Source organism: Coenobita brevimanus, chromosome 54, assembly GCF_032717465.1.
Source record: "Coenobita brevimanus isolate Jiangsu-jjx chromosome 54, ASM3271746v2, whole genome shotgun sequence".
NCBI classification, from domain to species: Eukaryota; Metazoa; Arthropoda; class Malacostraca; order Decapoda; family Coenobitidae; genus Coenobita; species Coenobita brevimanus.
Window position 1 is genome coordinate 27,019,311 of NC_137007.1, and position 16,515 is coordinate 27,035,825.

The 16,515-nt window shown below is 44.1% G+C and overlaps 1 protein-coding gene across 1 annotated transcript in view; it reads left to right on the top strand.

Moving 5' to 3' along the window:
- LOC145401060 (adenosine deaminase 2-like) overlaps window positions 1-14,662 on the top strand; it is a 121,474-nt gene extending 106,812 nt beyond the window's left edge. The window contains exons 10-11 of the mRNA XM_080273431.1: window positions 13,756-13,958; window positions 14,440-14,662. Coding sequence (XP_080129557.1) covers window positions 13,756-13,958; window positions 14,440-14,662 — 426 coding nt within the window. The remainder of the gene's footprint in view (window positions 1-13,755; window positions 13,959-14,439) is intronic.
- Window positions 14,663-16,515: the final 1,853 nt, after the last annotated feature.

Consider the following 16,515-nt stretch of genomic DNA (forward strand, 5'->3'; position numbering starts at 1 on the left):
GCTTTTTAATCTATCCCAAGCACTTACGGCAAGTCAGAATGCCCACAGTGGGGGCGAAGGGACGTTGGTTACAAGATTGTGACAACGTGAGTTAACTTTTACCTGGTCGTGGTGTAGTGGTATGCTGCCTGGCTCTCACCTGAGAGTCCCTGGTTCGATTCCCAGCATATTGGTACTTTATCAGATGATTATTCCTGTGTACAGTACAGGTTTCTCCCTTCAACAAGTTAGGTGCTGCTCCAGGGTATGCCTTAAATGCCATACTCTTCAGGTCATGAGCAAGCTGCTGTAGGGATTCTCCTGGAGCCCGTACACGGCTCCAGAAGCTTGCTCTGTAAACCTCAGTCTGGTACACGGTTCCATATATGCACTCCAGCATTTCTAGGGACTGGTAACTGTTCCTGTCACTGACATCTGGCCCAGAATTTCCACTCCAGCACCCTTAAGGCTAGTAGCAAGCTGCACTGCCCTCTGCCTATCATCCCACCCATTCTGATCCGCAAGTAACTCAAACTGTGCACGTTAAGCTTCCCAAGATACTCTACCATTAAATTCCTGAGGTTTCTTTTTAATTGGACCCCCGTTATAGCCATGCACTTTACTAGTTTAGGGCCTAAAAACTGGAGCATCATAAGACCAAAAACTTTTGCATTCTGATTGTTCATCCCTGTAATGCTACCTTTAGGTGCCTGGGATCCGTCAAGACTCACCATACACTGTCCATTCCTTTCATATGCTCCCTGTTCACTAACCTGGGGCTCAGCAGTGCAATGTTTCTCTACAGCCTCAATTTTCTCACTAATTATCTTCACTTGGTCGACTACATGCTTCAGCTGGTTATCTACATGCTGTCTGCACTCCATCACTATTCCCTCACTAATCTTTAGCTGGTTGTCTACATGTTGTCTGCACACTATCACTATTCCCTCGCAAATCTTCAGGTGGTAGTCTACATGCTTCACCTGGTCGTCTAGATGCTGTCTGAACTACATCACGTTATTCCTTACCTTACACTTCTGCTGCCGTAGCTCAGCCTATACTTCCTCCTTCAACTGCTGCTGCTCTTCCTTCATTTCCCCCATGAAAGCATCCAGCTGTCCTTGCATCCTCAATTGTAATTCCCTTTGTTGTTCCTGTAATGCATCCCGAAGCTGTTCATATCTTTCTTTCTGTCCCTCATTCTGTGCCTGTAATTGTTCTTTGAGTTCCTTCTGTCCCTCATTTTGTGTCTGTAATTGTTCTTTGAGTTCTTTCTGTCCCTCATTCTGTGCCTGCAGTTGTACACTTTGTGCTTGTAACTGTTCTTCAAGTTCTTTCTTTTGTGCCTGTAATTGTCCACTTTGGGCCTGTAACTGTTCTTGGAGTTCTTTCTTTGAAGCTTGTAGTAGCTTCACAGTTGCAGCCAGGGACACCTCCTCCTGCCCAGCTCGGGATCTTGTTTACACACCTCCTGCCTCCATGTCGAGGGATAGACTCACTGCAGCTCTTAATAATCCCACTCCTGATACCAGTGTTACGTCCCCACCCTACACTGCCACAGGCTCCAACAGCAGTAGTACAGTACAGGAAGGACGTTGTCCAATGAGTTGTTCTTCCTATGGTCAGCCTTTAGGAGTACTGTATAGTACACAGGATCAGCTCAGGCACTGTAAACTGATCCTGGCTTCTAAGTTCACTGTCTTTATTTTCCAAGTAATTACACATAATGCATGACAACAACACCTCACTATTTTCACAAGTTCCGATGATATACAAACTTCAGTAACTCTTCACTATATACCAATAACACTTCACAGTTTTCACAAGTACCGAAAATATACAAACTACAGTGACACTGCACTCCACTCAAACTGAACTGAAAACCGACTAAACATGCTCTAGTCTCCTCCCCATCCTTATATAACCTTCCTTGCTTCTCGAACCTTCTAAAGCCGCATTTTCGCGGGCCACTTTGGACCGGTTTAGACCGGTCTGGACTCATAAATGATCGCGAGAACGGGCTAATGTTGGTCCGATCCTGTCTGAGCCTGCTATTGGCTGCATGAGTGACTGGGCGTGGCCTAGAAGAATGTAAACAGATGGCGGGCAATGACGTTGATTACACAAATTTCATGCTTCCCCTCGATTTTTATCTCGGTCATTAATGCTTTATTAATCTTATTTCGTGCGGTCTGTAGTAATACAAAGCCTCTACTTCATGGTAAGATTTATTTGGTTCCCTTCTTGGATGATCACAGGCTCTGCTAGCGTTAAAAATGTACTTTTAAACCTTATTACCAAGTCCACCATTGTTGACCATCGATGTTTACACCCTGCCACGGACACTCCTCGCCTCCTTCTTGGCCGTTGCTGACGCGCATACGTTTGTGTGCAGACTGGTCTCGCCTAGGCCAGCTTGTGGGGTAGGATTGCTTTGGACGTGTCTGTACCGGTCTAATTGTCTTGCCAGAACAGTAGTAAGACCGGTCTAAACCGGTCGATACTGGTCTAAAAGCCTCGCAAAAACGCGGCTTAAGACGCTCTGGTCCTGTACCTGTCCCTAGCAACAACAGTCCAATTCGGAGACATCCAAAGCATGCCAAAGTTTTCTTACATTACTTATTACTATAAAATAATTTCCATACAAACTTGAATTACATAATTTAACAATCACATAAATAAAACTTTATAGAGAAAAAGCGGACAAAAATTAATTCATAACTTACGTAATAATTATGCTCACAAACAGCTGGCAAACTGACAACTCTGACTCATTCCGGAACCACTGTAAATATCAGGAAGCAGCAAGAAGCTTCTCAAATACCTAACTGGCAAATCTTGCTTCTTAGCACATGCCACCCAGATCAAACACTTGGGAAAGAGGCGAATATGAAGACCTGGCAGAGATTACAATTCAGAGTTTAAGAGCTGTTATGCTGAGTGTTTTTAGGTCGACTCCTCGTCCTAAAAACACTAGCGACTGAGCGGGGTCCTCTTTCCGGACCGGAAGTAAAGCACCAACAAAGGAACAGGACATAAAAACTAGGCAGTCCACCTTAACACATCTATTACCTTAATTCTAAAACCGTTACAATATGATACAGAGTGATATTTGGGATACAGGATACAGGTACACAGACTTAGGCTTTGATGGCACAAGATACAACTGTACTCAACACACGATATGATGCATGTATACCAATGTCTTTAGTTCTATAAGGGTAGATGACCGTCTTTCATTTAAACCCAAAATATATATACTCACAGTAACAAGGGGAATACACAAGATTAAGAGTCTGGGGGAGGAATATTACTATAATGAAGTCAGGGTGCGGATCACGACACTCGACTCAGTTAACTAGTCGCGGCGACACTCTGCACAGATTTTTGGTTCTCCCGCGCACCCTGATTGTCATTCACACTTACGGGAAGTTTCTTTATTCTGGGAGGGTGATATTACTTTACTTATTATTATTGAATACTTTCACTTTATTGGACATGTGAGTCTGTTGGGTTAAATAACATTAGCCACTGGTTTCATATGGATCACACTCTGTCACTGTTCACTGTTCCTCTTCCTCATGTTTATTTAGGTCTAAGGGGAGTCACTGATTTACCCGTGTTTCCTGGGTTAATTCACTCTGTCACTGTTCGAGGGGAAGGACCTCAGGGGCATTCGGCCTGTGACGGGCAACACACTACCCGCAGGGGAGTCACTGCCCGGGTCCGGGCCGTCGGTGAGTTGCAGGGAGGCCCTCCTGTCTGGGGGCCTCGTCGGTGGGGTGCAGGGAGGCCTGCCTGTCTGGGGGCCTCGACCTGAGAGGTGGCCCTCGGGGCTGGGGCCAAACAGTTGGAGGAGGCGGGTCTGGCGTCGGTGGCTCCGCAGAGTGAGGGGGTCAGGGTTACCCTCGCCTGTAGTCTGCTGGGCTCACCTGGGGGTCCTGGGGCTGCAATTGTCTGCCAGGGGACGCGCCGTCAGGGTTGGACTGCAGCCTCGTCTCCTGCTGGTGCCTGAGGAAGACAGAGATCTCCCAGGAGTGGGAGGCAGGTCCGGTCTCGGACTTTGCCTTCACTCTGGTGACACCTTCGGGGCAACTCTCCCAGGTGGTGTCGAGCAGTTCCCGCAGGGGAACGCAGTAGGTGGAGTGTACACGGAGACCTTGTCCTCTCCTACATACAGGGAGGGAAGCACAGGCGACTCTCTCTCCTGGGTCTGTCACAGCCATGGCTCCAGGTTTCTTTACCCTGGGACCCACTTTTCACTTTCTACTAGGGCCTCCTGCCCTTGGAGTGGCGTAGGGTACTGGAACCTCGTGGTGCACTGTAGGGCCTCCTGCCCTGGATGTGGCGGAGGGTAATGACCCCTCGTGGCGCACTGTAGGGCCTCCTGCCCTGGATGTGGCGGAGGGTACTGGCCCCTCGTGGCGCACTGTAGGGCCTCCTGCCCTGGATGTGATGGAGGGTATTGACCCCTCGTGGCACACTGTAGGGCCTCCTGCCCTGGATGTGGCGGAGGGTATTGACCCCTCGTGGCGCACTGAAGGGCTTCTTGCCCTAGACGTGGCGGAGGATACTGGAACCTCGTGGCGCACTGTAGGGCCTCTTGCCCTAGATGTGGCGGAGGGCACGGACACCTCGTGGCACACTAAAGGGCCTCTTGCCCTAGACGTGGCGGAGAGTGCTGGAACCTCGTGGCGCACTAAAGGGCCTCCTGCCCTAGCTGTGGCGGAGGGTACTGACACCTTGTGGCTCACTGAAGGGCCTCTTGCCCTAGACGTGGCGGAGGGTATGGACACCTCGTGGCACACTAAAGGGCCTCCTGCCCTTGAGGGGGTAACTATGGCCGTCGCCAAAACGTTACCAGGGACTGAATCTTGTTCAGTCCCACCCCACTGCTGGCGATGGTTGTCCCGCCTGCAAGGTTGTTGCCGATCCTTGTTCACATGGTGTTGGGGCAGTTGCGGGGAAAAGGAGCGCAGGTCAGTAGTGGATGGGTGACCCTCTTGCCCTGGGTCATTAGCCCCCCCCGTTGTGTCTTCCTGGGGTGGTGGTGTGGCGGTGGCCTGGTGGTGGAGTGGGGGGTGGCGGGGTGGGTGGTCGGCGGCGGGCATTTTAAGAGCATTATTAAATAGAATGGAGGAGAAATCTGAAATATATTAACTGGAGATTTCAGTCCAAATATAAATTGGAATACGCCAGATATAAAAAGCCAGAAAAGCTGTTGGGACCAAAAGCCTCTGGATCTTCTTCAGTAGTTTTTCCTAACACAGCATGTAAAGGAAACCACGAGAAAGAGAGGATTTGATGCACCATCGGTATTAGATATTATATTTACTAGGCAAGAAAATTATATTGACAGTATAATGTACACTCAATCCTCGTTAACCGCGTGTTTATAAACCACGGATTTGTAAACCGCAGCAAAGTGGCTGTCAGACTGCTGGCACCCTTAAATCGCTGTTGTCACGAAAATCGCGGATCTAGGCACCGAAGTGGGCCTTTTCCGAGGAGAATCGTAAACCGCGGCATTCAATTTGATAACCGCGACCCAACAACCAATCACCACCCGTCCCTGGTGGCAAGTGTGCATACTAATGCCGCCATGTTGTTGTTGTTCACCCCGCCAACCTGCACAGTACAGAGCATCGCCGTGCGGTACGAGAGCTACCTACCCTATTTTGTGCACTTTCCCCTCACCTCCTACCTTCCCTGGACCCTCCCGAACCCCTGAAGAAGCGCTGTAAGTACTATGGCATCAAGAAACAGCCGCCATTGTCGTACAGTCAACGTTTGGAGCTCATTTGTCTTGTTGAGAAAGGAGAGAAGTTTGCAAGCCTGGCGAAAGAATTTGGGAGGAACGAGTCGACCATAAGGACGATCTACAAAGCCAGGGAGAAACTGAGGAAGTGCGTCAAAGCATCAGTCATCTCTGAGGCAGAGTTTGAGGGCTTCCTGAGGGAGGCTGAGGAGCTGGAGTAGGGAGAACAGCATGAGGGAGCACCCCCACCTCATGCTGAGAGGTTCTAAGGTCTTCCCAACACCACCCCACTTCATTCACTTAAGCAATATCGTCATAGGATTAAGGTGAGATCCCTTAACATTGCTTATTTCTATTAAATACATGCACTGAATATTCCTAAATTTGTATGTTTGTGTTTGGTGGTGCCTAGATAGGTGTAGGTAGGGTGCTTTGGGGGGTGGTTGGCCAAAGTCCAGACCCTAATTAATTTTTCACGTAAGAGTTATTATTTATAAACTACGGATTTTGTAAACCGCGGCAGTGGTCCAGACCCAGATTGCCGCGCTTTACGAGGATTGAGTGTATCACCCTCCATTCAGCAAAAGGGACCATGCAGTATTAAATTGCAACTTCAGGATTGCACATGACAGTTAACAATAATGAAAGTTACAAAAAGAGCCTAAACTACAAAAAGGGTAACTACCATGACCTAAAGAAGTACTTCTTAGAAATACAGTAGATTTGGAAAAAAAAAAAAAAAAAAAAGCTTAGAGGACAAGATTTAAATGTTATATATAGAAAATTCTGTGAATTTTATGAAATAGGAGTCCGAAATTACATCCCACAGCACAAGGAAGCAGAGATGAAAATAAAGAAATGTTTAATACAGAATGTGAAAAATCAAAAGAAAAAAGAGACTTGTTGTGGAATAGATACAGAAGACACAGTAGTGTGAGGGTATATAATAACTATAAACAGGCAAGAAACGATTACACAAGAATAAGGAGAGAAGCCCAAAGACAATTTGAGGAAGACATTTTATATATAAGTAGTGATCAACCGAAGCTATTTTACAGCTACATCCAATGCAAAACCAAAGTAAAAGCTAAAATACAATCCATTACGGACAATGGGATCACTTACACACAAAAGAAAGATATTTGTAAAACACTAAATAAAAATTTTCAATAAGTTTTTACAGAAGAAAATAATTTTGAGAGCGATGATATGGAACATGCATGCCCATACATATTACCAGATATACAAATATCAGAAAGAGAAATACAGGAGGAGTTAAGTAAAGTAGACAAAGGAAAACCAAATGGTCCAGACGAAGTTTCATGTTGGGTGCTACATAAATGTGCAAAAGAGTTAAGTAAACCATTATCTTTAATATTCAAGGAATCCTTGGGTCAAGGTAAACTACCTGATATTTGGAAGAAAGCAAACATTGTTCCCCTATTCAAGAAAGGGAATAGACTATCCACTTAACTACCGACCAGTATCACTAACCTGTGTTGTAAGTAAGATACTGGAAAAGCTGATAAGAAAAGTTTGGGTAAACTATCTAGAAGTACACAATATGATAACAGAACGACAATTTGGTTTCAGAAAGGGAAAATCATTTGTTACTAATCTATTAAGCTACTGTGACAGAGTTGCAGAAACATTACAGAAAAGAGACGGGTGGGTGGACAGGATCAATCTAGATTTCAAGAAAGTATTTGACAGAATACCGCACCAGACTTTTATGGAAACTCTATCATCAAGGAGGAATCCGAGGCAGACTGTACTGTTGGATGCAAGATTTTCTAAGAAAAGGGGAAATGAGAACAGTATTAAGGAGAAATTACTCATCATGGAGGGAAGTGACTAGCGGATTTCCACAGAGAACAGTGCTGGCACCAGTTATGTTTTTAGTGTATATAAATGACATAGACAGTAACAAGGAAATGAAAGCTGTCTAAATATGTTTGCCCATGATGCAAAAATACAAAGGAAAATTACTAACACAAACTCCTGTAGAGAGCTACAGAAAGAATTAAATAAACTTAATGGGTGGAGTAACATATGGCAATTGGAATTCACTGTGGACAAGTTTCATATAATTAAGTTTGGTAAAAGTGGAAAAAACAAAAAAACATTGGGATTGCAGGTTAGGAAATAAAACCCTACACATATCAGAAAGAAAGACCTAGGTGTGATTATCAATAACACTGTCTCCGGCTGACCACATCAATGAGAAGGTACGGAACATGTTTACACTGCTTGCAAATATGAGAATAGCATTCACATACATAAGTGAAGACATGCTGAGAAAAATAATATCATCATTCATCAGACCAACACTGGAGTATGCATCAGTAGTCTGGAATCCTCATCTCAAGAACCACATAGGTAAGATTGATAAAGTTCAAAGGGTCGCTACAAGATGGGTACCAAGCTTAAGGGATCTAAACTACGAAGAAAGAATTGAAAAACAATCTCCCAACACTACAGGAGAGCAGTAAAAGAGGAGACATGATTATGCTATGTAACTACATATCAGGGAAGGAGAAAATAGACATAACCTATGGGGAAGCATCAGCAAGAGGGCACTGCAAAAACCTGCATAAAAAGAGAGGTGATAAAGACGTAAAGAAATTTAGTTTCCCAAATAGGGCAATTGATCAGTGGAATGCGCTACCAAATGAAATAGTGTGTCAAAATAATTCATAAATTAAAGGATATGTATGATAAAAATTGTTTAAAACACGGGACAGAACGAGCTTTACGCATTCCTGTAAAGATACGATTAGGTAAGAACACACACACACACACACACACACACACACACACATACACACACACATTTCTCAAAACAGCACCCGTCCAAGCAGAGGGAGTATGGCCATGTGCAGTTTGCCACAAGGGTGTGCGAAGTAACTCCATCTTTGTGCAGTGTTTATGAAAAATGCATAAGAGATGTAATAGTATTAGAGGTAAATTGCAAAATAATTTGTGTATTGTGTGTGTGTGTGTGTGTGTGTGTGTGTGTGTGCGCGCGCGCGCGCGCGCGCGCGGTGTGTCAGGAAGAGCATGTAGAGATTGTCAGGCATGAAGGGATTGATCGTGCCGGCGAGTCTCTTGAGTACGTGAAGGAGTTTTATTTTTACCCTCTACCTGACAAAGTCAGAGGAGGGTATTCTTATTGGGATCAATAGGTGTCTGTCATTACTGTAGAGCTGGGCGGCAGGGCTGCCGGGCAACATGGCAGGCATAGAGATTTCGTTTCTGGGCCAGAACTTAGAAAGTATTCACTACAGAGTCATGAAATTTCATATATTTATGTACCTTACAGTGAACTGGTGCCTTTTGATAGGTAGATTGCTATGTCTTAAGTAGTTTTATTAATAATGAAAAAATAAAAAATAAAAATTCCACAGATTTCAATGTGCCCTGCAAAAGGAATAAGAAGGGCCCAAGAGTGTGCTAAAGGCATTCTCCTTACGCCTACCTTTAAAAGAAAAGTTTGGGGGAGGGCTGTTATACACTTGGTTGGGTGTGCAGGGAAGTAGGAGGGTATATGCTTGGTCAGATGGAGGGTTGTGACACAGTAGCTTTGCTTATGTTTTATTTAGAGTTTATGTGCTAGAGGAGGGGCTGGAGCTAGTGGCTAGGGTAAGGAATGGTTGGAGTAAGTTCATTAGGTTGTTGTCTCCTCTTCCATTGAGAAGGGTCTCCCTCGTGTGTCAATAGGTCTTTGTATGCAGTATGTGTTAGAAGTGTAATGCTGTATGGTGCTGAGTCCTGGGCAGTAAAGGAAGAGAATATTGTAGGCTCAAACGTACAGAAACGACAATGATTACATGGAGATGTAGTACGTCCTTGAATGCGAGGCCTGGGGTTGCTAGGATTTTGACTGAAGAGTTGAGAGGAAGGATGATATCTGAATGTACTGGTATTGTGATGAGGAGGGGTAGATTGAGATGGTTTGGGCATGTTAAGAGGATGGAGGATGACAACTGAGTGCTGAAAGTGAGAACTGTGAATGTCAGGGGTAGGGTCGCAAAGAGCAGACGGAAAAAAAAAAAAATGGTAGGAGGTCGTAGAGTATGACCTCAGGGATAAGGGACTGAATAGGGGGGGCTGCCAGAGATCGAGCAATGTGGAGAGGAGCCATTAGGCGACAAAGGCTGATGCATGCAAGCATGCTGGAGCTTTTATAAACAATACAAAATGATGTGATCATCATCATTATCATCATCATCATCATCCAGGGTTGATAGTAATATAGAATAATATTAAGCGGCTAATGTTACTGAGCTAATCTATCTATCTATTGCCAGACACCTCAATCCCGTTCGGGGTGGCCACAAACAAATCGCCTCCACGTCGCCATGTCCCCCGCCATTTCACTGCCCTGCCCCCAACTCACACACACCCTCCTTCATATACCTCTCCATCTCATCCTCGGCCTCCCCCTCCCTCTCCCCCCTCCACCTCACTCACATACACTCTCTTCGTCAGTCTTTCACCCTCCATCCTCTCCGCATGGCCAAACCACCTCAGGGTATTCCTCCTAACGCTTCCTGTCACATCCACAACCACACCACAACGCTTCTTTATATCCTCATTTGTCAGCCTGTCTCTCCATGTGACTCCACAGGCTCCTCTTAGATAACTCATTTCCACTGCTCTCACTCTTGACTTGTGCCCTTTCAACAACGTCCAAGCTTCACTTCCATACGTTAGAGTTGGTATCACAATACTGTCATGTAGTAACTTTTTCACTTCCATGCTCACTTCCCTGTTTCTTATCACTGCTTTCAAGGAACCAACAACCTTCCTTCCCTGCTGTACCCTTTCAAGCACTTCACCCTCCAAACCTCCATCCTTACTCATCACACTACCCAAGTACTTAAACGTATTCACATTTTCCAATTCCTCACCATCCAACCTCGCTGTACATTCACTAACTTCACCTCTCTCAAAGACCATCACTTTACTCTTCGCTACATTCACCTTTCGATTCCGTTCCTTACACACTCTCCCAAACTCATCCACCAAGCCCTGCAGCTCCCCTTCGTCTTCACTCAACAACATAGTATCATATGCAAACAACAGTACAGGAAGTTTCCAAACATTACCCACTCTCACCAGGGCCACTCCAACATCCACTACCCTACCTTGTACCCCATCCATGTACAGATTGAACAACCATGGAGACATGACACATCCCTGTTTCAACCCAACCTTCAAAGAGAAAAATTCACTCAGTTCACCATCCACAGGCACTGGAGCCTTAGGACCATCATACATACTCTTCACAACATTCAACAACTTCCCATCCACTCCATATATTCTTAATACTTTCCACAATCCATGTCTATCCACCCTGTCATATGCTTTCTCCAAATCCATGAAAGCTGCATACAACTTCTTTTCCTTCTCTAGAAACTTTTCCACTAAAGATCTAAGAATGAATATCTGATCTACACAACCTCTTCCCTTCTTAAAGCCTCCCTGTTGTTCTCCAACTAATTCCTCTGTTATTTCCCTAACTCTGTCAATAAGTATCCTACCATACACTTTTCCTATTATACTAAGAAGACAAATGCCCCTATGATTACCACACACTTCTTTTTCCCCTTTTCCTTTGTACAAGGGAATAATTAAACCTGACTTCCAATCCTCTGGAACTCTACCTTCCTCCCAGGCCAATGTGCACATCTTCCACATCCATTCTACTACTATCTCTCCCCCATGCTTCAACATTTCACCACACACTCCATCAATTCCTGGGGCTTTCCCCAATTTAACTTTCTTCATTGCTTCCACAACATCTGTCCTACTGATTTCTTCCTGTCTTCTCACCTCCCTCCTTCTCCCGGCCATTCCCCAGCCACTTATACTCGCATCACTTCCATCCTCTATGTTCAACAGTTCCTTAAAGTGTTCTCTCCATCTGCTCATTTTTTCTCCCTTCTCCACTAGTAATCTACCATTTTTATCTTTCATTCCCCTGCTAACTTCACTTCCACCTTGTCTTACTCTCTTCACCTCTTTCCAGAACATTTTCTTACAGTCCCTCCACTTTACACTCAAATTCCTTCCAAATTCCTCATCCACTCTTTTCTTACTCTTTCTTACTAATCTTATTACCTCTTTCTTTCTACATATAACTCTCTCTTCCGCCTCTCAACTTCTTCCACGCCCATATTTTTCATCCATTCATTGTATGCTTTCTTCTTTTGTGCCACAGCCTGTCTCACCTCTTCGGTCCACCACGCTGTTCCTTGCACCCCCCTTCGTCTTCTCTTCATCCCACACACCACATCACAAGCTGCACATACTGTACTTCTTCTGTGAATATCCTGCACACACCTTCCACGTCCCCCATCTGCTCCAATTCATATTTGCCCAATCGTTCCTCCACTTCTTTCTCATATTCTGCCTTTTTCTCATCCTCTTGTAACCTTTCCACTCTCCTTGCACATACTCCTTCTTCCCGTCCTTCCCTTCTTCTATTACTCCGTCTTATTTGTATCTTGATTCTGGCCACCACCAAGTAGTGGTCAGAAAGTCCACTCCCCCAACCTTTATAAACTCTTGCATCTATTACACATCTTCGCATCCTTTTATCCACACACACATAATCAATCATTGCCTTCCTTTCATTCAGTTCACCACCCACCCTTCTCATCACTCGCCATGTATACCTGTGGATCATTTTGTGCCTGAAGAGGGTATTGGCCATCACCAACCCCCTCCCAGCACAAATGTCCACTAACGCACTGCCATTCTCATCAGTCTCAGCAGGCACACCCCACTCACCAACTATTCCATCCACCTTCACATTCCCTACTTTACCATTCATATCACTGATCAAAAACACTCTCTCATTCCTTCCAAACTTTTCCATGCACACTTCCACATTTGTCCAGAACTCTTCTCTCACTCTGCTTGCACGATCTTGCATTGGCGCATACACACACACGATCGCCCACATTTGTATTCCAACTTTCAATCTTACCACACAATCCTTGACTCAACTGATCCATACTCTCTTATGTTCTTCTTCCATCTTTTACTCACAACTATACACACTCCTTCTTTTGCCCTCTCATTCTCACTTACTCCTGCATGTATACCCCATCCATACTCCCATTCTCTCACACTCTCACCTCTCCATTTAGTTTCATTTACTCCACATATATCAACTTTCGCACCCTCAAGCACCTGGACAATCTCTCACCTCATCATTCGCACCTCTGACATTCCACACAGAGCTAATAATTCGAGGTTAATGATAATACAGGATTAATATTTCAGGGGATAATTATAAAGAGGTTGATGATGTTGATATGGGAATAATCAAAACACTTTCCTGTTAATTACACAGGATTGATAGTTCAGGCCTAAAGATTATCAGCGGTCTCATGAAAATTCAGTTTTAGAGAGAGAGAGAGAGAAACGTCTCCTCGCAAGTGATAGTAAACTCTACGGGCTCATGATGCCATGGTTCACGTTATCACGACGTGTGTCTGTTTGTATGGTTTGATCTCTGACCCCATAAAATCCTTTAAAAGGCCCAAATAAAAAAAATGAGGAAGAAGTTTTTCGGTATTAGCGCAAGGAACAGTTTTACTAAGTTTGATGTGAACTGGTGAGGAAATCAAGGAATGTCGGCCAAACTGACAAGTATTTGGAAGAGGAAAGAAACCAAGCAAATACATTACGGTCGCCACTATATGATAGGAACCACAATAATACAGATATTATTAATAAAAGGTTGATAATATGACCGTAACTACTTCAGCAGGCATTATTGTTGGTAAATGACTTAGGGAATGCTCCTGACGCAACCAGGTGGCTGAAGATTTTCCTTGAAATGATGTCCTCATATGACACCAGGATGACTTGAGAAACCAGCTAGGGTTAATAATAGGTTACAGAAATAATATAAGGTTTATAATAATGAGTCAACAAAAATAATACATGGATAGTGATACTAGCTTAATATTACGACGGTAACTATATATCCACATCATCAGGTGTTATTACTGGTGAAAGACTTGAGGAACCACCCCGTGGCCCCCCTGGTCGCAGAAGGTTTCCCCTTGGTGATATCCTCTGATGACCCTGGGGCATGGGGCGCTGAGGCACTCTCCTACGACTTTTACGAGGGCTTCATGGCACTGGGAGGAGCCAAGGCTGACCTGAGGTTCCTTAAGCAGTTAGCTATTAACTCCATTCTGTAAGTACTGCTAACAGGTCTTGAATTTAAACTGCAATTGCTGGCGTGCAATACAGAAGTTTATCCTGCCTTGCCGTCAAGTAACTGTTTTCCATGATTATAGGCTTGGGAATATGATCCAGTATTGTAATGGTATATGGTATGAATCAGCTTTAAAGTGCTCTCAACATGTGCATTTAAGTTATCAGGTTATGAAGAGCATTCGTGGGCCATAGTTTCTGCTCATCCTTTATTCCTCTCTGGCTGAAAAGAAGTCGCAGCTAGGGTTTAAAATTCAAATATTCTCTAGAGTGCAAGGCAACATTACCATTACTAGGCATTCCTCGTGTAGCGTTGCAAAAACATGACTTCATTCGGTGTGAAACCTCGGCAATGACTTTCTTCTATACAGTGATAGGATTAGAGGGTGAACAGAAATTGTTGTGTACGACTGTACGTGGTGTGTAAACAGCGTGTTCAGGTGTACCCGCGTGACCCTCAGGTACAGCAGCCTGGACGAAAATTCCCAGATGGAACTGATGCAGCGGTGGCAGGAGAAGTGGGACGAGTTCATTGCCACCAGTCTCAGACTCCACGCCCACACCGGCAAGTTCTTCCCCACCACCACCACCTCCACCACACGCCTGCCACCACCGCACGTCTCACCTCAGCCCACCACTCATACCAACACCAACATTAGCACTAACGCCAGTGCTGAACACTAGCGCAAACACCGCCAGTAAAACCTCTACCTCTAAGCTTTGTTGCTCTTCTTAAGCGACAATATTCCGAAGCTTAAACCAAGGATCCATGTCTTTATGTATTGCTCTCCACACCAAGTTTTACACCAAGGTCGCTCAAGCCAACACTCTAGTCGAGGAATAAACCCATATACTGTATAGCCAAGGATGCTTGCGTCAAACCTCCATGCATCAGGTAACGTATTCTGTTGCTTTATTCTTGCTGGTTCCATACGATTTTACTGAGTTTCTGGTTACAAACGATTTTACTAAGTCGGAGGGAGACTATTTTTTTAGTGAAGAGATCATGAAGGCACTATCTAACCCCTACAGTTTGAAAAGTCTCATAAGCTGCATGAAATTATCTGGAACTTGCAAGAATGAAAACAAGAATACACCATTGGACTGAAGGGCTTCACACAGTCACCAGTGAAATTACCCATAATTGTTAACTATTCTCCTTTACCGAGACTTCGTGCTTTAGTAGCGGGTAGGAACTGTATGTGTGTGTGTGTGTTTTAAAGGTTCATTCTGTACCGAAATCCTAAGTTCAAGAATCCTGATGAAAAAATAATAATAATTATCTGTAATCTGGTTGGAGGTGAATAAATATGAGAGTAAATACCTTCAGGTTTAGAATTGTCTCCTTTTTGTGCCTGTTGACAGAAAATGAATATTTGAAGACGTCACCAATGCACAGATACATGTGGATATACTTACATGCATGTATACTGGTTTATAAAATCACACATCATCATTGTACAGTTTGCGGACGCATTATCGCAAGGATTGAAAGTCAGTTGTCGGTTCAGGAGAGTGTCGCCATGTAAAGAAATCAGCTAATAATCTGATTATATGCTTAACCATTTTAGTATGCTGTATTAACCCTATTATCCATATGACTCAAGTTAGGTCAAGTGAACTGTGTACTCCACCACAGCAAGCTAATTATGTGGGAAGCTGACACGCTGTGTTTGTGTCTGTACTGAATTACGGAAGAGTAAGGATCATTTAAGATAGTGCAAATACATCGGCAGCACCCTTGATCAGTAGAATTATCAGGAATTTCCTCACGAGTTTTGGCCCACACGATAACGGGCTGCCGCCGGATATGCAATGCTCGACATGAGCTTTTTTTTTTTTTTTTTTTTTTTTTTTTAAGGGAGAGAGAGAGAGACCATGAATGGAGGAAGGAAAAAAACAAAGAAAAAAAAGTCCATGTGCCTAAAGGCATCTTCCATTCTTAAAATATTTATAATAACTAGATTTAATTAAAAGCGGATTAAATGTTTATGGGAAGTAGCTCCCAGGAAGTGAATTCCAGAGTAGTAGTTCTGGGGATAAATGAATTTTGATAAGCAGAGGTTCTGTATTCCGGGGAAGAGAGTGTGATTTCATGGGCGCTCCCAGCTGCCCGAGTATTTCAGGAGAAAATGTGAAGTTCATCAGAGCACTTACGGTAAAAATATCGGCAAAATAATGCTAAAGAAGCAACATAACGTACTGATAATGGAGGAAGGTCCTGCGCAATGGCAGGATTGTTGATTAATGTAATGACTGTATTTTGAATTTTGTTCAACAGCCTCAATGCGAGCGCTCCACTGTCCACATCCACTCATCAGTGGCGAACAGTATTCGATCTGAGAACGCACGTGACTTGTATGCCAGCTGCTCGTCCGTGAAGAATTTACGAACTCTGTACAGAAGTCCCCTTTTTTTTTTTTTTTTTTCCTTTTTTTTTTCTTTTTTTTAGCAAGAGATTTAATATAAGCTGTCCAGCTTAGGTTGCTGTTTAGTGTGACACCTAGGATTATAGATATCAGTTGTAGTGGATATGG